At 40.9% G+C, this 24,383-nt stretch overlaps 1 protein-coding gene across 5 annotated transcripts in view; it reads left to right on the plus strand.

Annotated features, from left to right (window-relative positions):
- The window catches only part of LOC126867028 (unconventional myosin-IXb), a 91,598-nt gene extending 69,418 nt beyond the window's left edge, over nucleotides 1–22,180 (plus strand). For 4 of the 5 annotated variants that reach the window (XM_050621114.1, XM_050621113.1, XM_050621116.1 and 1 more), the window contains 16 exons: nucleotides 8,443–8,799; nucleotides 10,633–10,919; nucleotides 13,585–13,756; nucleotides 13,924–14,096; nucleotides 14,171–14,330; nucleotides 14,406–14,522; nucleotides 14,825–15,060; nucleotides 15,149–15,338; nucleotides 16,424–16,701; nucleotides 16,800–16,989; nucleotides 17,292–17,463; nucleotides 17,719–17,930; nucleotides 18,509–18,771; nucleotides 19,197–19,469; nucleotides 19,556–19,655; nucleotides 20,025–22,180. In XM_050621114.1, the coding sequence (XP_050477071.1) occupies nucleotides 8,443–8,799; nucleotides 10,633–10,919; nucleotides 13,585–13,756; nucleotides 13,924–14,096; nucleotides 14,171–14,330; nucleotides 14,406–14,522; nucleotides 14,825–15,060; nucleotides 15,149–15,338; nucleotides 16,424–16,701; nucleotides 16,800–16,989; nucleotides 17,292–17,463; nucleotides 17,719–17,930; nucleotides 18,509–18,771; nucleotides 19,197–19,469; nucleotides 19,556–19,655; nucleotides 20,025–20,182 (3,338 nt within the window). In that variant the 3' untranslated portion in view covers nucleotides 20,183–22,180. The remainder of the gene's footprint in view (nucleotides 1–8,442; nucleotides 8,800–10,632; nucleotides 10,920–13,584; nucleotides 13,757–13,923; nucleotides 14,097–14,170; nucleotides 14,331–14,405; nucleotides 14,523–14,824; nucleotides 15,061–15,148; nucleotides 15,339–16,423; nucleotides 16,702–16,799; nucleotides 16,990–17,291; nucleotides 17,464–17,718; nucleotides 17,931–18,508; nucleotides 18,772–19,196; nucleotides 19,470–19,555; nucleotides 19,656–20,024) is intronic. The other variant, XM_050621117.1, reaches the window with a different exon arrangement.
- The last annotated feature ends 2,203 nt before the right edge of the window (nucleotides 22,181–24,383 follow it).

Raw genomic sequence — 24,383 nt, forward strand, 5'->3', positions numbered from 1 at the left:
TTGCAGCTAATAAAAAGCTATAATTCTTCAAAGTTAATACTTGGAAGCTTTCAAAGAGACGCTATGCTCTTTTTACATCCTTTCGAACAAGAGTAAACCGCCGAATTACAGGGAACTTGAAGCGTACTGAAAGTTTCGCCCCGAAACCACCCGTTTCTCCGCTTACCAGCGTTTTCCGTGGCATCGTTTTTTCCCTGCAACCCCTTCTTGCCATCCTCCAATTAAAATTTTCGTTCTATTTGCCCCGGCTCGACCGGCGGCTAGAAATTTCGATTTCGCCTGGCGCGCGGCCGCCGTAAAACGCTTTTATCCCCTTTCCCGCTTCTCCAGTGTCTTTTTTTACTCGCTTTACCCTCGTCGTTAGTTCGGTCTTTCCACCGGTTGAAACTTCACTCGTGGCTCGATTACGTTTTTTTCCCGAGGTGGCTTTTCGACTCTTTTCGTTGTTACGCGTTAATCGAGTAGCAACCACGTGTAAAACCGATTACGTCCGATTTTAACCATCTAAACTCTAAAACTACGACATTGTCGCGTTAAATCTGTTGTTCTAAGTCTACGAAATTGTTAAAAATTCGCCAAATTAGAAAACAATATAAGCGTTCGTGTATGAAAATATAAAAGCTTCGTCTTATGCAACGGGGAAAGAAGGAACGTGCTTCGATTCGATGATTGAATTATATTTGACTCGCGTTTGAAGGAATGAAGCGGTTTCTCCATGGAGGAATGCGAGGTATCCCGTTCAATCGATTCGTCTTCCCTCTTATCTGACCGGTCGCGTCGAACAGCTGTGTTTAAGATAGTCTTCGCTGTTTCCATTCTCTTTTTCTTCGCACTTTTCGTTTCTTCGCCCTTCGTTCTGAATTTCTCGAATACTCGTCTTACTAAGATTTCGTGATTACTCGGGTTGAAACAGATTATGTCTTCTTGGTATTATCGAATATCGAAGCATTTTAACCTACTATCGTATAACGTATAACTATACGGAGCATGAAACTGCCGTACACTTTGAATTTTACTTCGTAGTTTGGAAATTTTAATTCTGAGCTCTTATCGATCTTTATCATAGGCGATGCGTTCACTTATGAAAAATAATATTAGACAAATTTTCACACACTTCTTTCACAATTTATTCTATTTCCCGATGAATGTAATTTTTAAATAATCCCGGAGAAAAAAATTAGTTTACAAATCACCAAGTTCTCCCTGCATATCTTCTATAGATCATTTTATAATAATTAAATTTATAACTAATTTTTATCATCTGAATTACACAGTTGACAAATCATTTGTCAATCAATAGCGACGCTACGTGTACGATTCTATGTATCTAATATTTCTTCATATTTTACATCCCTTAAGTTTTTATTTACTAAGAATACTACAAATATACGTATATCACGTGGCAAGGCGCGCATAAGAGGATCGATTCCATGGCGCGAATGTAGTTTGAATTTAAATAAGACGCGATAAACGAGTAGTTGGTCCCGATCATATACATAACGTGTCCCTAGTCGCGGGTAAAAGACGGCACCGCGCGTTCTTTCCCTTCGTTTCGCTCCGCTGTTCTTCATCGTTGGTAGATGGCTCGTCGTCGTGCGGTAAGTTAACGCGAAGAGGGTGTAGACGGCCGTGAGAAGAAGAAGACGAAAAAGAACCTGTTTTCTCCGAACGAGCATTCAGCCCCGAAGGTACCTGTTCGCTTTAATTCCGCCGCAGTAGGACCTGCTTCTCGTCCGGTGTATACCTGCCAGGCCCTTTTCGTTTGTCTCTTCTCTCTTTCATATACAACCCACGTCTTCCAATGGAAAGGCGTCCCCGACGTTTAGAACGATCCGTGGAAAGTGGCGAGGATAATTAATCATCGATACGATGCATACTCATCGATTCGACCTGTCTCTTGCTTGCCTTTTGCTCGACGCTTTGACTCTGGGAAAAGTTACATTAGGTATGGTTATTCGAATGATCGTACAGAAAGTGTTAGATGGTTACGGGTTATTGTTTGTTATAGAAGAATTGTTTTATTAGCTTTTCGGTTCGCTACGGAAATATATAAAATATTGTGCGTCGATAAAATAGTTCATAGTGTTAGGAGCTGGTTTATCGAATTTCCATCATTCTCTTGTCGAATTGTCCGTTCTGTTTCCGGTCTGGCTTTTATTACACGTTTCGATCGAGGAAACAGTTACATTAACCCATGGCTGCTGGATGTTGCAGGAAGTGTTGGATGTTCATAGAATCTCGTTTATCGAAGTATTATTTTATTTGGCTGTAGCTCTACTACAAAAATATAAAACATCGTGCGCCGATAAAGTATTTGATAGTGTTAAAAGCCAGCTCATCCAAGTACTATCGTTTCCTCGTCGAATTGACCGGTGTTTTCGAGAGCGGTATTCCGGGAATTCGCGTAAATTTTTCACGAAAGCTCGGGTCCCGATCGGCTGGCCAATCGGCTGCCGTCTAAAAGGGATTAATTTCGTGCGGCATCTCGATCGGTCATCGACGAATTTCCGTCGATTGGTATCATGCTATCCCTGTCAAGTATCGAGTTGAATGTAAAAAAATGCACTTTTTTCCCCATCCAAGCTTTTGCACCGTTTTAAAATACATTTTGACCGAGAGCGCACACACAATGCACCCTACGGGAATCAAGATCGTTCTAGTATCGCTTTCGATCGACGAAAGCGACTGAAAGTGCTCCCTGTGCAGTCGAGTTTCATGGATCGCGATGCATTTAGCTCGCAAAACGGCCCACTAAACTTTTACCTCATTGTGATATACGATCCATGTCCCGCCATCCTCCAAACTCTTCTTCACCTTCTCTGTTCATGCTGTTAGAACTTCTCTCAGCCCCCACTCCACTCGACGACGCGTCTTTTTGGTCTTCCGACTACTTCCTGTTCTCTTCTCCACTGAACTTCTCTTTTCGCCTTTGTTTGTCTTTGGTTATCTCCTTTTCTTCGCGTTAGTTACCCTTCTTTTACTCGTTCCCCGCCCCCTTTCTCCTTAGCTTTCCTCTCGTTCTCTCAGTTTCTTTGATATTTACTCTTTCTCTTTGCCGCTACTTTTCGCTTCTCCGACTTTCTTCTAATTTCTTCCTCCCTTTGATTCCATCTGTTTTTTAGTAGATCTATATTTTTCTTTGATCCTCGTGTTCTTTGTTCTTCTCTTGCTTTGGCTCGATTTCTTTCGCCTTTACTGTATTTTCCGCTCTTTACCCTCTTTTCAGCTATTTTCCTTCTCTTCGCTGTTTCAGCCGCAGTTCATTTTTTACTTCATCCGTCTCATTAGTTTCCTCGGACCTTCTCGGATTTTCTTTTGGATCTTTGCCGTTTTGATCTCTTCCTTTGAATCACGGACTTTCTGGTCTGCCATAATTCGTTTATGGAGACAGTTTCTCTCTTTGATCCAACGTCTGTTGTTTCGCTTTATGCGACCGGTTCCGTTGGCGCCTGTGACAACCAACTTCCGGATACGAGATTAGTTGTGTAACAGGCTCGCAGGCTTGGAAATAAGTTATTTAACGGCGGCTCGCGGATCGGTACGCGCGTTGCATTATTTACACGGAGGTCTCGCGTCTCCGATTCTCAGACATGCGATAGTATCGGTATTCGATGACAGTGTCTGCTCGATAATCGGCATTTCCAGACACGAAGAACGCTGTAGCCACTAGCAATTCTAGCTCGAATAAATTGTCAACTTCTTTCATATACTAGATTCCAGATAAAAATAACAACGCATATATTGACACCTTTATGCCAGAACCATGAATATTCAAATTTCTACCTCTTTTTCTTCTTCTTGATTCTATAATATTACAAGAATGTATTTTAGTGAAAATAAGAATTTTCAGGATTTGTAGTACACATAAAAATAGCAGGTAGAGATTAATATAGAAATACGTGTATTTTTCATTCGTAAGTTTGATAAAAGACAAGAATGTATTTTAGTGAAAATAAGAATTTTCAGGATTTGTAGTACACATAAAAATAGGAGGTAGAGATTAATGTAGAAATACGTGTATTTTCCATTCGTAAGTTTGATAAAAGACGTTCTTTAACGGGCATCAAAAAGCTTCGCGGCTAAACGGAGAAAAAAGAGGGTCGAACGAGTCCCGACCTGCGTAGCAAGTAAAGATGAATGAAAATGGCCAAACCCCTGAATCCTCTGAATGAGTCAGAGACCGGAGTGAGCGAAAAGCCAAGTGTACGAGCACTATGGTGGTGATTTTCGCGTGGCCGCTCGTAAATCCTAGTTTCTCGTGTGCCATAGTTCGAAAGGGGGTGATTACTTCCTCGAAGCTGGTGACTCGTCGAAAGTCACACTTTCTTGGCCTGACGTTCGACGCGTCGCTTTATTCCCGCTGGAAACCAAGAACTTTTTCTCTCGCATAATGTTTCTCGCAGAGACATAGAAAAAAAAGAGAAAAGAAGAAAACAAAATGACAAGAAAGAAAATAGAGAAAGAGAGAGAGAGAGAGAGAGAAAGAAGAAATGGACGGTTGTTCCTTCCAGCCTCTTTAGGCGGCGTCGTTGCGAGTTTTGCGAAAAGAGAGAATGGCACCTCGTGGTTTTACTTCTTTTTCCTACTTTTCCAAGAGAGACGAGAAACGTTGTGTCTGTCTGGTACGCTTGCTTTCTGTCTTCTCTGCTTCCTTTCTCGCGGGATTGCTTCCTCTTCTCGTGAATAACTCGCGAGGATCTCGGTATTCCCGGCGCGAACGCGACTCTGTTTGCAGACAGCCGTCCACTGGGTACCGTTAATCTAAGACACAATAGCGGAGATGTTGAAGCGAGACCTCGAGACCGAGAATCTGTCACGAGCGTGCAATCAGGTTCGTTGACAGGTGTATCGTTTCTCTATGACCTTTTGACGTTCGATCGACAGCTGTCTTTCACAGAACGCATCAAAGGCTGATGAAATAAAGAAATATCCACTCCTCTTACTCTTTTCCTGCCAGCTGATCGGTAGCGTGTCGAATGAGCGTTGGTCGAAGACCTAATTTCAGGTGGACTTTGTATTCGATTTTGGAGTAGTATAACGAAGTCTTTCTCACATAATATTTTCTAATATGAGAAGATGTAGCAGATTTCAGGTTATTAAAATTGTGTCTTTTCAACCATCCAAGCTTTATTTTTACTTATTTTCATGATTGCGGTGTACATGTATAATTCTTTGATACAATACGAATAGAATTATGTACAGGTATAGTATTGGTGGATTAATTGCTATCAAGTCATATACGTTCTTACTCGCTTCGTATATATTCAGAAGATCTTTATTTTTTTACTTTTTTGTACTAATCACGAAAACGTTACACGAGCCAAACGATCGTTGGCCGAGGTATAAACCGGATGAAAAAGTCAGCCTAGCAGGTTGGCTGTAATAATTACATAGATGAGAGAACAGGTGTTCTTTGAAGTGTATTTTTCACCTTAATACACCAAAGGAAAAAAGTAAAGCAGCTGTCAGCAAACTTCCTCTTGCAATTATCCCTTAATCTCCCCATAGTTCTATTTCTCCAAGGAATTAAATTCTTAAGATGCCAGGCATTTGTCGTTAGACACTTTCGAGCTCACTTCGAGCAGACATAAGCTCGATTATAGTTCAGGCGGTTCTTTTCAACGAAGGAACAGGCTGTTATCTGAATTTTCCATCGACTTTCGGGGGAGATTAGACGGCGTTTCTCCGCGGGACGGGATATACTGGTTTCTAATCGGAACATTTAGAAAACGAACACGTTCGTTCGCTATGACAAATCGACAGCGTATCTGTGTGCTGCGTAAACTACGGAACCAGGCGCTCGTGTCCCATATTCGTGAAACCAGTCGAACTGGTATCCGTTGAAAAGAGCCTTTTAGTGTTCCACGTTGGCGATTCCTCGATTTTCTGTAACGCGAATACCGCGATAACGAGTCTGATCGATGAGTTCGGAGAATCGGGTGATTAGAATTAGCTGGTAGTTTGTCTCGCAGACGTTCCAACCATTAGGGACAGCTTAAGCTATAGATAAGGAGAAGAAGAAGAGTTGTTTGTAATTCAAATTTGTCTCGTTCTAGGAAATTTACGAGCTATTTATAATTTTAAATCATAAGAATTCGGTTTCTTAATTAATGTTTGTTTGGCAAATCGGGTATCTAATTTTATATCTATTTCGAAAATTTTCCAAATTCTTATTTATTGGACATTTTTACGTCGTTAAGATAGAAATCTGTGTAAGAAATTTTTAACGTTTCAGCTTCAAAGCTACTTAATTTGTTAGTTGCTACTTTAGTAGAAAAATCTTTCATTATTTGAACATTCAACGATCGACTGTGAATAATTTTTGTTAAACGAAGTCCTTCGCTTATGGTATGCATATCTGAATAACACGAACGACCGGTTTTATCATAATATTGTCTACTAGTTTCATACGACGGGGAAAATCAATAGAGATTTATCAAAGATGATCATTAATTAGTAAAAAAGGAGAAACCAAAAATTCTACTCCTTTGAATTACTTCATCCTAATGAAAGGGGGATAACACTGTAGATGGTCTCCTATTCATTCTTCCGCGAGGAATCAGCCAACCCATCGTTCCACGCATATCGATCCATACTGTACATTAACGAGCTCGCAGAATATTATCATGTGGCGCTATTATGAAGCTAAATGAATAATTCCATGGGGCACGATCAATGGCTAATGACACGGGAACGAGTGGCGAGGAATTTTTCAGGATCGACCCGATTACGTGACGCATACAATTTTCACGTGAAATATTCACGTGGACACACTGGGTAGCGTGTTCGCGCGCTAAGTACATTTTCCATAGGGCTGGGCTATTAACGAAACGGGCTCGTTCGTTGCACCTTTAGCGGCTGGCTAAATTGCCTATAATGTGGACACGGTGGAAAATTCAAGCGGAAACGCGGGGCGAAAAGTAGAGGCCAGGTCCTCTCTCGGCCATTTCACGTATAGAAATAATTCATTTAGAAAACGAGGCTCGGCCTCGAATTTGCGAGCCGCTGTTTGCCATGGCGCTCGCGAAACGTGCAATAACCCTTTTATCGGCGCCAGAGAGAGCGCACCCTCGTTTGCCAACCACCCAGCGCGCATAACAAACATCCCCGACTCCCAACGATTTTTGCCAGCCTATCGACGAGCTTTTCGATTGGGTAAATGTTCTTTGGACCCTTGAAAATTTGGTTCTCGCAGGTGATTTGCCGCCCCTATGAATTTTGATTTCGACTGTTTTCGTTCCGGTGAATATATTAACTCTTTCGTATTTGCGGATGTTGTATGAAATAACGTTCGTGCGTATCTTCATGGGTTTAGATAAAAATTAACGATTCAACGTGGTTGGTTATCGTATGCTTTGGCCTTATTCTGGTTTCAATAAATAGAAGGATTTAAATGTTTCACGAAGCTTCGAAATTGAAATGAAATTTGATTGATTTTAAAGACCGAATAATTATGACACATACTGTTCGAATAATTTTGCTTTCATATCTGAGAATGTCATTTATAATAAACTCTCTTATCGACATCGATATTAAACAGGAGCGAATTAAATTGGGACATCCGATTAAAAGTGTGTGGCGGATGAAAAGAGGGTTGTGCGTTTCGTCCCGGGACTACCGGTGGACTCGTCAGTAAGGCTATGCCCGGTAGTCCCTGCCTTAGACGTAGAGGGAGTCTCGCTAGGTGCGGTATTTGTATCAATCGCTCGTATATTCGACCGCTAGCGAGTTAGACAGACTCGTTGTCGTCGTAGCCCTCTAGTGTTGGCGGTTGGTACCAGCGGATCGCCCGGGAGGTGTTGCGCCGCGTTGATGCCTCGACCTGTCTGCGTCCTATTGATACCGATCCGCCACAAGTGTAACAATCCTTATCAATTAATATTTCTATCTAATCGTTCATATCGTTTCTACCAAATTGTTTTATTAATAATTCTTCTAATAATCAAAATTCTTCCGTATAGTGCAGACAAAATTTCTTCTAATACACTTGCCAGAGTTTTTTTCTGGTAAACTTCCATCGATTTCAAAATTTCCAAAATCGAAATTACAAAACATGCACAGATCTAACGTAATCCGTTCTGTTACAGATGTCTCGTTGTCGAATAATCTTGTATTCATATCTCAGAATATCATTTATTATAAACTCTCTTATCGACATCAGTATTAAACAGGAGCAAATTAAATTGGGACACCCGATTAAAAATGTAACAATTCTTATCAATTAACATTTCCACCCAATCGTTCTTATCGTTTCTAATCGTTTTATTAATCATTCTCCTAATAATCAAGATTCTTCCGTATAGTGCAGACAAAATTTCCTCTAAAACGCTTGCCAGAGTTTTCTTTCTGGGAAACTTCCATCGATTTCAAAATTTCCAAAATCGAAATTACAAAAGATGCACCTTCTAATAACTAGATCTAACGTAATCCGTTGTGTTGCAGATGCCTCGTCGTCGAACGAAGCGGTGCATCTCCAGCAACGTCTGAGGAGCTTGAGCACGGAACTGGTGACCCTGAGGAACCGGCTGCACGTGAACCAGCCGCCGAACAATTCAGGGCCGAACAGTGGTGCATCGGCGCCCCTGTCAAAGAGCCCGGAAAAAGGCGGCGTTCCGTCATCCCCGGCGCCCGCTGTTCCACCAAGGACCACGCTACCGCTTTCCGGCACACTGCCCCACGGCCTCGGTCATCCTTCGGGGCACACGCTGACGGCGTCCGCGATCGTCCATCCGCACGTCAATCACGCCGGCGCGAACACGCTCAGCCACAACTCGACCGCGGCTAATAATTTAATATCCGGTCAGTATGCTGCGGTGCACGCTGTGCACGCGTCCTGGCGAATCTCGATGGATGGTCGATGCAGGACGCTGCATTACTACCGTACTGGGGATTCGCTAGGAAATGCGTGCAACTGGGTGATTCTGGTTTACAGAGAACAGGTTGAATCTGGTGATGTTGATATTGGATGTGAATGTGTGTGTTTTTGCAAGTTTTAAAATTATGTTTGGCAATCGTAGTACAGGACAGATATTGGACTTGGTTCAGGATTTTTACATAGTTTTAGGATACTTTAAAATGGTAATGAGCATGGAATTTTTCGGAATTTAAGATCAGTTTGAAGATTATAATATTGTAGAGAAGTCGAGGAATATTATTACTTGGAGATATACGATGACAGTGCAGATGAGAAATTTTTGACAGGATTTGAGTCGAGTTTAAAATTTGTGGTTTAGGAAAAATATTGAAAACTAGGAAATATCGTAGCTTTAAAATTCTAGGATAAGTGTGAATGTTATATCATAGTAATATCGATAGGTAATTTTATTACTTTCGAGCCAGATTCTCGTTTCAATCCGACGTCTTTATTACCGAGTGGATCAAACGGCGAAAACTACGGTTCATCTATATTTTTATCCATCAAGCGTTCGTTACATTATCTAGTGTTCCATCATGATCACTCGATCTACGATGAAATTTACGTAACTCCGTCGGATAAGGCTATAATCAAGCGACGAGTTCTGGCGATTATTGCGAATTAAAACGGATCATGCTATATATGTAAATTGTAACTGTCCACAGTGGATCGTTCATGTGGACATCCATCGAGTTCGTTCCGAGCTCGTTAATATTTAAACGGCGCGTAATATCGTCATTACGTTAATTCGCGATACGTTAGAGCGCAGGCGAGTGCAGCCTTTTCACCCCCTGGATTGGCGAAGGTTGGATGATATTTTAAATAACCAGAGTTCGAAGCTCTGCCCGCGAAATCATCGGAACAGTAAACGCGTCTGTTTACAGAGCTGCCATTTCCCCAACGATTCGTCGAACGTTTTATGATTTATTTACCATTCCTCTGGTCCCTGGATTTTGGTCCAGGTTGTGTCTACTGTTTTTTAAATCTCCACCCCACCCCCTTTTCCCACTCTTTTTTTTATCCGTTTCGGGTTGATGGACAAAAACAAAAATATAAAAAAATATCGCAGCGCGAAAGGTTGCGATTTATTTCAACGCGACCCCATCTCGCGCGATTTCCAGCCGAGAAGAATAAAAATATTTGCGCGTCGACTAAAGCAGTTCACGTGGCTCGCTATGCTGCATCTGATCTCGGATCCCTTCCGGTTAATCGAGCCCCGCCTGGCGAAATTGCACGCGGGTACAGTTAGCCGCGATTCGTTTGAACACGCTTCGAACGCTCCTCGGTCGCTGCCATTCAGACCTATTTTTCTCGTATTTTCTCCAAGGAAGAAACCTGGAAAATGTTCGGTAACGCGTTGTAACATTTAAACTTAGTATTCTATAACATTTCATCTTTTTTCTCTGACTCTGCTGCCTGATATACCAAAATTCTCTGATATACTAACCTCTTCACGCCTCGTGCAGCACACACTGACATTACGCACCAAATATCTACTTCGTCCTCGAGAAATTTATACCGCTGATTCATCATTCGACTACTTCACAAAGCAATTGCCACCATTTTTCACTGATACCGTAAAATATTTCACAATTTAGGCGATTATATGACTTAAAATTAAACTAACTTTTGTCAAATAAATACACGAGTAACCTGTTATGTTTCATTTCTACCAATAGGAAAAGTTATTAATAAGAGGATTTCGCGTTTGTGAACAGATTTGGATCCACCAAAGCGGCACAATAGGATTTCTGACGACGGTATAGTGTCGTGCGTGACGGCGTTGGGCTGTCTACGCTCGCCACCGATCTCGAGCATTATCGCCGACGTGAAAAACGCGAAGAGTAATCAGGGTCAGCACCGATGTCTTCCGAAAGGTACCGCGGCTTCGTCTGGGCCTGCAACCTCCACGGCCTTGGACGACCTCATTCATCTACCTGGACCACTGACGGAGGATGCGGTGCTCAAGTGTCTACAGGCTCGATTCTGTGCCAAACAGTACCACGTGAGTGTTTCTTTCTTCACTATTTTTTTCATTCGATGGCTATCTGGAATTAAAAATAATTGTAGCCCAAATGTAGAATAATATATAACCCGAAGATGAATTTTATACTTTAATTACTCATTTAACTTACTTTACTTTATTTAAAGTCAGACTAATGGTAGAATCGAGGAATTTTACATGTTGAAAAACGTAGATATTGGGATAGTTCAAGTTTTTTTTTTATCATAGCACAATGATATCGGCGCGTTCGTTTCGACTTCTATGTTGGTATCCCGTAATCTGACATTCCGATAATCGGCACAAATTTCACCTAATCGAGCCGCACATTCTTTGCCCTTCGCCAATTGAATCGGCCGGTGCATCAATCACTCTCGGCCTCGATAGCGACGACAGGACACGATAAGTTCGCGCCGCTTCTAATTGAGATGAATGCCCCGTTAGCAAAGATACTGTACCGTACCATTTAACATCTGCAACGTTCGTAAAATCGTGAAAACGCTCGAGAAGTTTTCATACTTGGAACACCGCGAAGATCAATTAATCTAACTCTTAAATCCTCGAAAGGAGCTTTGTTCCTCCCTTTACTGGTTTATCGATTATCGTTGCTCGGGCGGCCCGATGTACTATCGGGTTGTCGAATTTAACGAGGTCTCGACCGAGTATCCCCTTCAGAGATAGCCGTGTGCTCGAAGGAGAAATCGGGAGTTTCTCAATAGGTCGTTGAAACGAGGGGAAACCGAGGCGAAAGAAAGGGAACGCCTCGGGTGAAAAAGTCTGTCGATGGTCTCGTTGACCGTGGACAGATATCGCGCGGTTTGATTGCACCGAGCTGCTCTGATGGACGCAAAAACGGCTCCGTTTCCGGTCCCTGTAGCTCCTGTCGCAATTACTTTTTGCAAACGAACGCGCTCGTCATTTTCTTACGGATATCCGCCACCTGATTAATTATTCCTTTCTCATTATCCAATCGTTTGATTACATTCTCCACGTGTTTGCATTCCGTGCTTGTTTATTTACACTTTTCTTTTCATCGTTTTTAATCGTTTTTTTGTATCAGTTGTTTACATCCGAGGACTTGTTTATGTTTGGAATTTATTTACATTCGTATTTGTTTATTTGCGAACTGTATATTGCGCGATGAAACCATAAATACACATATACAGGCAGTAAATTGTCAGAGGATTTGAATATTTTTGTGTATAAATTAGCTGTGTTAACGATACACTTTGCAATTTCATTAGCACTGTAACGAGGCACGAATAACGTTATCGTATAATAAGGCTAAACGTGACTTCATTAAATATTGTATTAATTAAATGCTTTAATAAGCTCTGCGAAGTCTATGCTTGCGACAGATATCTTCTATGTATACATTTTCGATATTATTTCAAACTTTGTCGACATAATCACTATAGTCACGTCTCATTACAATATTAATGTGAAATTTCAAAATGGTGCATATAGTACACATAATATATTCATGAAAGATTCTTATGGTAAAAGAGTATGCAAATACAGTCGCCAATCGCTGTAGACAGAAAAATCAGAATCAACAAGGAATGATGTAAAACACGTGTGTTAACACCGGTTTGAATTTCAAAAGGAATCTAAGCTCGACTGTACGAGCTAGCTGCACGAAAGCTCGCAGCACAAGGGAATCGAGGCGAACATCAGAGGCCACGGGGCCCGACGTGGGACCGGTTTTCTCTCTCCCCACTCGGCTTTCGGGCGTTTTTCATCTTTTTGTTCATCCTGCGTGGCGTTGCTTTCTCTAGATGGGCTTCTAATAGGAATCGAGACCCGCCAAAGCCTCGCCGCTCGTACATTGTTGCATCAGACTGCGCTATCGTCCTCTCTTCTCGTCCACTCTTCGTTTTCCAACCCGAGATGTCCCAATTTTCGAGTGTCCATACTTCCAGGCGTCCTTCCAACCCTCTTCCAGAATGCTATTCAAATAAACCGCGATGCATACTGAAATATCAACTCGTGAATCTTGTTCAGACACGCTCGACGAAGATCTCTAGAAAAGACGTAGTTCAAGGATGTATTCTTTCTCTTTTGTGAGGAAAAGTCGATCGTTACTAGTAGACCAGAGATGTTTGTGCAAATTCCAATTTTTATGCAATTTCAGTGCAGATTTGTTTCGCCGATTAAGCATCGACAGATATTATACCTTATGCGTATTAAATATTTTCGCGCAACAAAATATCCAATAAATGCATGAACATTCTTGATCTAAACAATTTTTAATAGATCGTAGAAAGGCTTCTTCCAGTGAGTGACTTATCTCTCCCTCCTTCTTCTGTTGATAATTTAATTTCAAATTTTTTCTATGTGGAATAATTTCGCGGTGATCAGTGCTACGTAATAACAAAGACAAGATAGATGCCCCTAGTATCAGCTTGGTATAATCAGGCTCAGCAAGATCGAGCTGCGATTAATCTTGTCTGATGGCTGGTTGCAAAGCACGCGGCATCTAGGCATCCATAACCCACGCGTCCGATACGCAATAACAATGCAAAAAGCAACACGGCTGGACAGTGAAGGAAAAAGTAGTCTCATTTCGCATCGTCCCTGACGAGGGCTGTACCGCGATCGCCGCGTGTCAAGACGCTTTGTGGACGAACCGACAATCGGACGAGTAGATAATCGAAACGCGTTTCAGACGAACGTGGGCCCCATACTGGTCTGTATCAATCCATATACGGACGTCAGGAATCCATTGACCTTAACGAGCACCAGGGCCGTACCTTTGGCGCCCCAACTGAACAAAGTCGTTCAGGAGGCCGTGCGACAGCAATCGGAAACCGGATACCCCCAGGCCATCATTCTTTCCGGTAAGCAGCCGACATTTTTCATCCACAAATCTTCTTAATCTATTTAATACCTATACAGCTTGTTATATTTACTATCTCTTTTACTTTTAGATCTATCTTCTACATGTGTATTATTTGATCTATTTTACGACGATTCTGAGAGTTATATGTTAATTGTTGCTGTTTAGGGACCAGTGGTTCCGGCAAGACATACGCCTCTATGTTGTTACTTAGGCAATTGTTCGACGTGGCTGGAGGTGGTCCAGAAACGGACGCCTTCAAACATTTGGCAGCGGCCTTCACAGTTCTTAGGTCTCTGGGATCTGCAAAGACTGCCACCAACTCAGAGAGTTCTAGGATAGTACGTGACAGTTCATTCTTTTTCCTTTTCCCTCTGGCAAAGGGTAGAATTGATTATGGGGGTTGTTCCTCTAGGGTCACTTTATAGAGGTCCAGGTTACGGACGGTGCCTTGTACAGAACGAAGATACACTGCTATTTTCTGGACCAAACGCGAGTCATCAGGCCACTACCGGACGAGAAGAATTACCACATATTTTACCAAATGTTAGCCGGCTTGTCGCACGAGGAACGAGGTAGAGAATTGGGTTTTGATACGATAGGATGTTTGATTATTGGAATATTTATTTAGTTTTTGCTTTATTCGCTAGTCAAACTTAATTTGGAGGGTTACAATCTAAAGAACTTGAGGTATCTACAGCATGGAGACACTAGGCAGGACGAAGCTGAAGATGCCATTAGGTTCCAAGCGTGGAAGGCCTGTTTAGGTATAATAATCGCCCACCTATATTTCTAGATAGTACATAATTATTTAATAGAATCTACAATAAATTTCCTTCTACAAAATCTACAAAAAATTCTACAATAAATTATCTTCAACATTTAATATTCCAAATTTTAGTTAATATATCATGAAGTGCACAGATATAATAATATCTGGATAGCTATTGCCACTCAGAATAAAACGTATCATTTACAATTTAATCCTGAAGATTATGTTTTTTAATAATATCCGAGAAAAAATTTTCCAAATATTCCAAATTCAATTATCATACAATATTATTTATAGGTGTGTTAGGTATACCCTTCTTAGATGTAGTGCGAGTATTAGCGGCAGTGTTGATCCTGGGCAACGTTGGTTTCACGGATCGACCGGGAGTCGAGGTCGGTGTCATCGGAGAGAACGAATTAGCCTCTGTCGCGGCTCTTCTAGGCGTGCCACCACCAGCACTGCTTAGAGGACTCACTTCGAGGACGCACAATGCCCGTGGCCAGCTGGTGAAGTCGGTCTGCGACGCAAATATGGTACTGTTAACTCATTCCGTGCAATCTGTGCTGTAACGCCGCCGATCGGTCGGAGCGGAACCATGTTGAAGGGTGTTTGTTTATGCAGTCTAACATGACCAGGGACTCGCTGGCCAAAGCTCTGTATTGCCGTACCGTCGCTACGATCGTCAGGAGAGCCAACAGCCTGAAGAGGCTAGGTTCCACCCTTGGTACACTTTCGTCGGACTCGAATGAATCTGTTCATAATCAAGCCGAAGTGACCAGTCAACATGCGTCCACTATTGGCAGTTCTGCAGGTAGGTGGAAGTCTAGAATTTGTGGTACAATAGGTCATTTGAAAATGACCAATAATTCTACAAATAATATATAGAGTATACGTACAATTCAATCATTTTCTTATAATTATTCGAATCTTTTTTTATTGTATTTCCTTTATGGTATAAAAGCTAATTAAAAGTCACTTGGTGCCTTACTATTGTTAACACATACGACCCTCTGTCGGATTAATAGATTTTGGTTTGGTCGTATTATTGGTAAAAAGTCGTACGCGTCTTAAATTTAAATTGTTCAAGCAATGTTCATCGACTATTGAAATTGTTCGAATAATTATGAGCGGTATGATAGACACAATTAAAATTGTCAGATTGAACGAATAAGTGAATTTATTTAAGGAATGTGAAATAAAATTTTGTCCCAATTGCAACTTATTTAAGGAAGGAAAATTAACCCCTTGCCTTAAAATTTTTTTTAGTAACTTAACTGTGAGCCTTATCTCACTTCACTGCTATAAAGTTATGTTGAATGATAATAATTTGTACCTATTAATCTTTGGTAAGGATTAATATTAACGAACTAAAGTTTAAATTAACGTTGAAACTCAACTTTGTTGCAAATATAATCTTATCCTTGTTGCATCGGAATCAGTTTGTATCTTGAATATGACTCGATAAAGCAGCGGGGTTAGCAAAGGCATGCTATATGAAATAACACGTACTACAAAACCAGCTGGCTGTTTTTGACGAGTATACTCGTCATGAAGAAATGGCAATATTTTGTGTTATGACGAGTATACTCGTCATGCGTAAAAAGTAGTTACGATTTGTTGTTTAAATTACAATTTTAGTGAAGGCTTAATTTAACATGCTTTGAATATTTGGAAGCCAAGACGAAATAAAACGGACAAAGAAAAGAATATAAATAATTATTATGAAGAAATTGTATATAGCGTGAACAACGCGACACATTTTACGTACATATTTTTCAAAGACGTTGCATCAGTTAACTGTTTAACTAAAACGTACCTATTGCCACCCTTATAGGTTTCATTACTTCCAAATTTATTCTTTTCTCTATTAGTCGCAATCTCTCGTGTCACGTGCAGGTGGTACCGGTTCCAGAAGCATGACCGCGCTGAACAACGCGGTACGGCACGCGACGGATGGCTTCATCGGAATCCTGGACATGTTTGGTTTCGAGGATCCAAAACCAAGTCAACTGGAGCATCTGTGCATCAATTTATGCGCGGAAACCATGCAACATTTCTACAACACGCATATATTTAAGAGCTCGATCGAGAGCTGCCGCGATGAAGGCATTCGATGCGACGTGGAGGTCGACTACGTCGATAACGTGCCATGTATCGATCTCATCTCTTCTCTGGTGAGCGTTTAAGAAGTTTCGATAATTCATTCAAATCTGGGATTTGTTCAAACGATCGAGAAGCATGTAGTACGAGGATTTTCCGACTTGTTTCGTAGAGAACCGGTCTGTTGAGTATGCTGGATGTCGAATGTTCGATTCGTGGCACTGCTGAGAGCTACGTGGCGAAAGTGAAGGTTCAGCACAAACAGAATCCACGGTTGTTCGAACCTAGGACCGTAGATTGCAGGTCATTTGGGATCCAGCATTTCGCTGGCAGAGTTACTTACGATGCCTCCGATTTTCTGGGTATGTGGACGATAATATTTTTTAATGTACATATATGTTCTTATACTTATCCTTACGTCTTATTTAAATCAACAATGATTCTTTATATTTTTTTCGTGGGAAGCTTGTTTTATAATGTTTACCAAGTTTTATCTTTAATATGAAGCAAAATATCGAAATCTTTATTGAATTTAATTCTCAATTTAATTCTCAATGCAAACCTCAAACGTAGTTCGATATTGGAAACCGAAGAATAAAAAGGCATCCCCCTCAAAACCCTATTCACAATGGTACACCATAAAATACGGAATTTTTCTATAAAGATACCAATAAGGACGTGGTTCCCGACGATCTGGTAGCCGTATTCTACAAGCACACGTGTAGCTTTGGTTTCGCGACCCATCTGTTTGGCAGCGAACTGAAAGCTCTCTACGCGAGCGATACAGTGCCCAGGGGTGTCAGCTTCAGGATATCGCCCACATCCCATACCGACCTGTAAGAAAAAGACCCTGATCGCACAGCCAAAAATTTGGAATCGCCACTTGTTCCATAAAATTTAAGAATTAAAAAACAAGAAAATCAGCTTAGAATTCTATCATATTAGACAATCTTTTTTTCTAAAAAGTTATTTAAATTAGTAATAAAATTGGCAGGAGATTCTACGTAGATACAATTAAAATGTGATTCGAAATTTTTGGTCGGCAGGATTTTTACGAGGTGCAAGAGCGATCGTTGATAATTTCCTTTCAGATTGAACGGAGACGAGCCGATCTCCACGTTAACGCAGGACTTCCACACGAGGCTGGATAATCTCCTGAGGACTTTGGTCCACGCGAGGCCCCACTTTGTCAGGTGCATTAGGAGCAACGGTACCGAGACGCCTCTTCACTTAGACAGAGGCGTGACTATGCGTCAGATACGATCCCTTCAGGTTCTCGAGACGGTGAATCTAATGGCCGGCGGTACGTCTTGAAACTATCTACGACAGGGAATTTACATACGCGCGTGGTAGATCTCTTTGCCTGTTATCGCCTGTGGCGTTTGATCTTATCCCTGTCAATGATTCCTCCCTGAAAATAGTAGAATTTTGGAAGTCGTGGGAGTTGAATGTTTCTTAATTTCTCAGATTTAGAAATGTGTATGTAGTATGTATAATAAAAATAAGTTAATTTTTCATACATTTAAGTCAATTTTCAATCAAATTTCGATCAATTTACGATCGTTCAACACGAAGTTAACATTTGTTTATTTTTAATCAATCAATCTAGCGTTGTATCATCAGAGTTGATCGTGTATACAATGTAAAATTGTAGTAGATGTATGACTGAAACAATAGGTGTTTTGTGCAGTGCATTATATAATAATTTTTGACGATAAAAATATCAGGCGGCAAAGACGTAATATAAATCTTTCAATTGAACGATTCTAATTCTTATCCAAAATGTACTATTGAAAGGAGAATAGTTTATTATTTGATTGTTAGGATTATTCTTTTGAAACATTTAGTTGAGAAGAGGGCGTCGGCTCGAAAAAATTGCAGGATATCCGCATCGGATGCGTTTCAAGGCGTTCAATGCGAGGTACAGGTTGATCGCGCCGTTCAAGCAACTGCGTCGTGCCGAGGAACAAGCGGTGGAGGATACGAAGCTCATTTTGCAGAACGCACAGCAACTGAAGAGCAAATTCGGCGCGAGCACCAGCTGGGCGCTTGGCAAGAGGCACATCTTCCTCAGCGAGGGCATTAGGCAACAACTCGAGAACCTACGCTCGGAAACACGCAGGAAAGCCGCCACCGTGATACAGGTAATGAGATTTTTCGCGACGCCCTTATCTTTTAATTACCAACGAAACGTTAATAAAATCCTTTCCGCTATTTCTTGTTTAGTGTTCTTTGTTCATTTAAAAGAAGTATGCTGTTTAATATCCTCAGAGCTCCTTAAAGTATTTGATCCATTTCCACTTTTTAAATGCTTTCCAATCGAGGTATTCCATCTGGAATTATTACAACAATAAATAGGAATCATTTCCAATCGTTTACTCCCAAAATATCGTTTTTTAATTTCCTTGCATTTGAAGATATAGAAATAATTATTGAGAGAAACAATTTTGGGACAAATACTTTTGACACAAGGAGAAATAAAACTTACCTAATCAAAAGTCTTCCACCTTACATTAAAAAAAGAGTTACTAATTAAGGAACGCTAAATTATCTCTTTACCTATTTTCAGTCCACGTGGAGAGGTTGGCGGGTGCGGAGAAGGTGGCCTTTGAGGAAAACCACTATAGGTGTAACATCTGGTATCGGTCAGAAAAAGCCTCAACAACCCACATCTGCTAACACTGGAACCGTTCAAAGGAACGTTACCACTGCCACGGGTACCGGAACCGGAACAAGACCTAGGCCTCAGCCAATCGCTGGCACGCCACCTCCCGATCCATCGGAGAAGTGCGCAGACCAGAAAATGATCCAGCAAACGTGCACCTTATTCGGATTGGATTTGGTAAGCAGAGCTGGCATGTTTTTATGGAGATCTCTGTTCCAAGGCCTTGACTGTAGGTTGTGAAACAAAATGGAACTTTGTTGCAGGAACGACCACCTCCGGTACCGCCCAGTAGATCGTACACCGTGACTGGAAACACAAAGTTGGGCTATCCGCAGACTAGAATCATGAAGATGCCCTTCCCAGGTAAGGAGGTGGTTGCTCTAATAAATATTGATCTTATTAAACTTGGGAATTTAAGCATCGTGTTAGGGGATATTTGTGTATTAGCGATTTACTAGATATTGATTTAAAATAGCATAACTTCGTCCTTTTGTCGAATTTTGTATTAGAGAATATTTATATATTGATCGCTGATAATGATTCAAAGAAATACAATGCCCTATGAAAAATTTGGAGAATTTGTTTAAGTTGTGTTAGTAGATGAAAGATTCGAGTTCTAATTCTATTCGTGCAGAGTGGTTCGATTTATTCTAGAATGATTCTTCCCTGGATTCATCGTACTACGCATTTGGTTTTGCTTTCCAAATACGGGTGGAGTTATTGTTCTTTCAGAAGAGGGTGAAGGGGAGGTGGTGCTCCTGAAGGGTGAAACGGTTCTGGTCGTGGGTGCGTCTCCCAGGCGAGGTCACCTGCTGGTGGAACACAACAACACCACGCTACACGTGCCCTATCAGTTCATGGAGCTGAAGCCATGTAATATTAACATCTGAACGCGTTATTTATTTCCGTGGCGTTTTCGTCGCTCGTACGATGCCGTGAGTTTAACTTTAATTCGGCTAAAAATTTCATCGAATTTGCTATCAGGGAACCTTGGTTTATAAAATAAAAATTGAAATCTTTATTCAAACTTTGACAGAGAAATCTATAGGGAAAAATAGAAATGTGCGAACATAATAGTACATGGATAGCCGTTTCTTATTTAAAAGGACGACTCGAATAGAGTCGGAACTTTGCTTCCTCTCCGCGATTCCATTCTTTTTTCTTTGTTATATTCGTTCTAGTAGTATAATCCGTCATTATGCTTATATTCCATCTTCCTTGACATATATCCTTTTTCCACATCTCTTGATGTCCTATTCGCGAGCCATTTTCTTCAGACAAAAACAACCTGCCGATGAAAAACAAACGCGAGAGATCCTCGCGGAAACGTTGTTATCCGATTGGACTTCCGGATGCAATTTAAACTTCCAATTAGCTTCACACAGTTACTCTGTGCGCCTTTTTTCCTCTCCTCGTTTAAACTATGAAAACTGTCCTCTTCCCATGTATATCGTTCCACATTTTACCTACTGGGATGTGAAAGTAATTGTCATGTTAATTCTGGAACACAAACCAGCAATTTTTTCCAGATTTTTATTGTTATAATACTAATAATGATATTTTGAAGTGCTATATGACAAACGAAAACTTTGTCAATCATAAAAATCATAAAAAATTTGTGTTTTAGGATGAAATTCGTATGAAATTGGTACTACTATCGATAAACTAGCGTTACGGGAAAAGTGAAAGGAATGAAAATTAGCAGAAAAGTTCATGACACTGGCATCGTTCGAGCGGCAAGGGAACACCGATAAGATTAGAATTAGAAGCGCGGCTAGGACAGTGAAGTTTGTCCTTTAATTAATTACGTCGACCGTCGAGCGAGAGTTTCACGCGGAAGTCAGTACACCGGTGCTTATCGTTCGCTCGAAACGCGTCTCGTCTTCCTCGCTCCTTCCGCGTGGGTGGCAGCCACCCTCCACGGGCCACGTTCGTCTTCCATGTAGATAAGTACACTCAAGCCGACTCGCGTTTTCGAATTAGTAAGCATGTTAGCCGTTAAATGCCGTTGAGTCTCGCGATCTTCCGTATATGAGTAGATCATGTAGAGTAGATCATATATGAGTAGATCATGCGACGATAACTAGTACGATCGATCGTAGACCCAGTGATAAGAGAATCTTAGGAAATTTGTAATGGTTGTAACGGTGTGTGAATGATCAGTTTCGAATATGTTTCAAACTCGTTGAATCTTTTTTGGAATTATGGTTGGTACGATGTGTTAAACAAGAATTTAATAGGGGTATAAGATCGTCAATGTATAAGTGTTGGGGGGAGGGGGGTTAGAGGATATTTACCAACAGTATTCTGTCTTTGAATTCTTAGTGCCAATTTCTAGAAAGAAAGCTGCAGCTACTGTAGAACGTCCAAATTTCGTTTGCAGGAATTTAAGTAAAATGTTGGTGGAGTCAGGGATGAAAAGAAAATTCACTTCCAGAGACGAGATTTGGTCGTTCTACGGTGTATTTGTACATGTATTATATGATTAAGAGATCGACTTCGTAAAATAGCTCGACCGTAGGTCTAAAGAATAGATTTAATCGAACAAGTTACTCTATCATTATCGCGATAATCATAACAGGCAACAAGTTCTAACATTGAATCGGGAAAGGTAGATAGGAGAGACAGAGTGAGAGCGCGCTTTGTAGATATACGAAACTCGTTCAGTTAGAAACGATAAGCGTCCATTGAGAGGAACAGGCGAGAGTTCGGCCTGGAAACTCTGTCGAGTTCACCGTTTCGAGAATATGTACATACGAGTATGTATGCCGAATGTTACGTAGTTTACAGATACCAGAGCTGATGCATACGTATAGGTAGCTATAAGTGCGTCGAGATATTTTTGAATAAAATATAAGCGTTTTTGAAAATGATAACGACCATTCTTCTTACTCGCTCTTAGTTTCTTTCATCCGTGAAAATTCAGCACCTCTCCGCGCTAGAGCGAGAACACATAAAGTGTGTTTCGTTCGTTAGAAATAGTTCCCTTTATCAAGAAACTAAATTAATACGGCTATTTTACTTCAAATAAGAGGCACTGCTTCCTTCAATTAGGAAATTCCTCCTTCTCTTTTCTCTTCTTTTCGCTCTATTGACACACGTTTCCACGTTCATTTATTTATAATTCTCACTATTCATCCTGCTATTTCTCCACCTACATGAACATTTATAAACGTCGATCTACGACTCTTTGCCATTTTTTCCCCTTATCAACTCGTGATCTGAAATTCCTCCGCTTCAATGATCGCAATAGCGATTCCTGCACGATACGTTCGATCCCCTGTGTAGAAAATCAAGCGTCAAAGAGACAAACTTATTGCATCACCTTGTCAACTTGTTTGTGGAGTTCACGCATACACGTGACCATTAGTGCACGTGGAACAGCATGCGTGGCTGCAGTTGTAAAAGGATGTCATGTATGGGACTTAATAATAAGCAGTTTCGAGGGATAGCGCGATTCGCGTTCGCATTAACAAGCGACGCGGTGCGACCGATCCGGTGTTAATTAGCTTTTAATTAACATTGTTCCAACGGGAGAGTATACGAAATTTATGTAACTCGGCCGACTCGCATTCGCTTGGCCAGATTTGCGCCGTTTGATCCACATCGTCTGTGGACAGGAATTTGGTTAATTACCCGACGAATAATACCGGAAGGTATTGTTTAGATACTTGCCAGCTTATGTATAATTATGGTGGTAAAATTAGTATCTAGTATAACTGATAATAATACAAGGTATTTTTATTAATAAATTTAATTAAGGCTAAAACTGAATTCATAGAGGAATATGGATATTATTGTATTTCCGATGAATACAATTTTGACGTCAGAGATAAAACCTTTGATCCAAATTATGTTTAAATAAAAGGTATAATCATCGCGATTAGTTCAAATTGTATAATTTGATCTGCATTTCGGTATACACGTCCCAAATCAGTTAACAACGACGAGTCATCTCGAGAAACCTACTTTGCTTTCAAAGGTCCGTTTTTCAGCAAGATTTGGCGATAAAGAAGCGAAATTCAAGATCGACTTATCGCTCTTAAATTTTATAAAACGATGAAATAGTCGAAAGAAGCCATACAAAATATTTCCTTCTAACGTTCGCTATCAGCGAACTTCTTCCATTGTGACTACAGTTCTACGTTCTTGATTCAATCAGAGTTAACAAAGATCCTTCAGAATGCATTCCGTCACCGAGACCCAGTGTCCTACTTCGTATTTTCTCTCATTTTCCTTCAAGAAATTCTACAATTCCAGAGAAACTTGCGCGCACGTCTGTCCCCACGGCAGAATCATGCCTGTTACCCTCTTTTTCCCAGATTTAATTTTCTCTCGCGAGGTGTGCCTTCGACGTTTAGCGCGACACTCGCGGCAGGAAGTGGGCAGGCTCGTGTCTCGTTTCCAGCGCGCCTGCTGCCGCGGAAGAATGCTCGCTGCAAAGAAAGTGGCGAATAGGAATTCTTCGGTGTCAGACGTGTCCTAGAAACGAGTCGCTCGAGCGCCAGGTATGCTTCAATAGCAAAATTTCCTCTCTTTTGCGTTTCTCTGACGTCGCTGTTGCATTGACCTGTTTGACGCTTTCGCGAGAGAATGGCGTAAAGCGGATAGATTTGCAGATAAATGGTTTGCACTTCTAGAACTATGCTTTGAACGCTACAGCTTGGCACGTTTAAAGTTTCAAGGATCTTAGTGCAATACCATGAAAACGAAACCGGGTTGCAACTATAAATATTGATTAATGTCTTAACTTTTCGAATATTTTATAAAATTAATTAATTAATGAGATGATTTGATTCGAATGGACTCATGTTCAATTGTTCAATGGACAACATTTGGCTTTCGTTCACTTAAAATTTGTATCTTCCTGCATCGATGTAGCGATCAGATCGGTTCAGATTTTTGGAAACCATTTTTCTCGGCCGTGTCTAGCGCCTGCGAGGCAAATTAAAGCGCAGAGCTTCGATCTCATTTTTGGAAATAGAGAGGAGTCGCTAAATCCGATGAGCAGGAGCAACTAGTTTTTAGATTTAGCGCTTCACGAACTCTTTCTATTTCTAAAAATGAAACTGACAGCGTTTGGACATTGTG

This window comes from Bombus huntii, chromosome 6, assembly GCF_024542735.1.
Source record: "Bombus huntii isolate Logan2020A chromosome 6, iyBomHunt1.1, whole genome shotgun sequence".
Lineage (NCBI taxonomy): Eukaryota > Metazoa > Arthropoda > Insecta > Hymenoptera > Apidae > Bombus > Bombus huntii.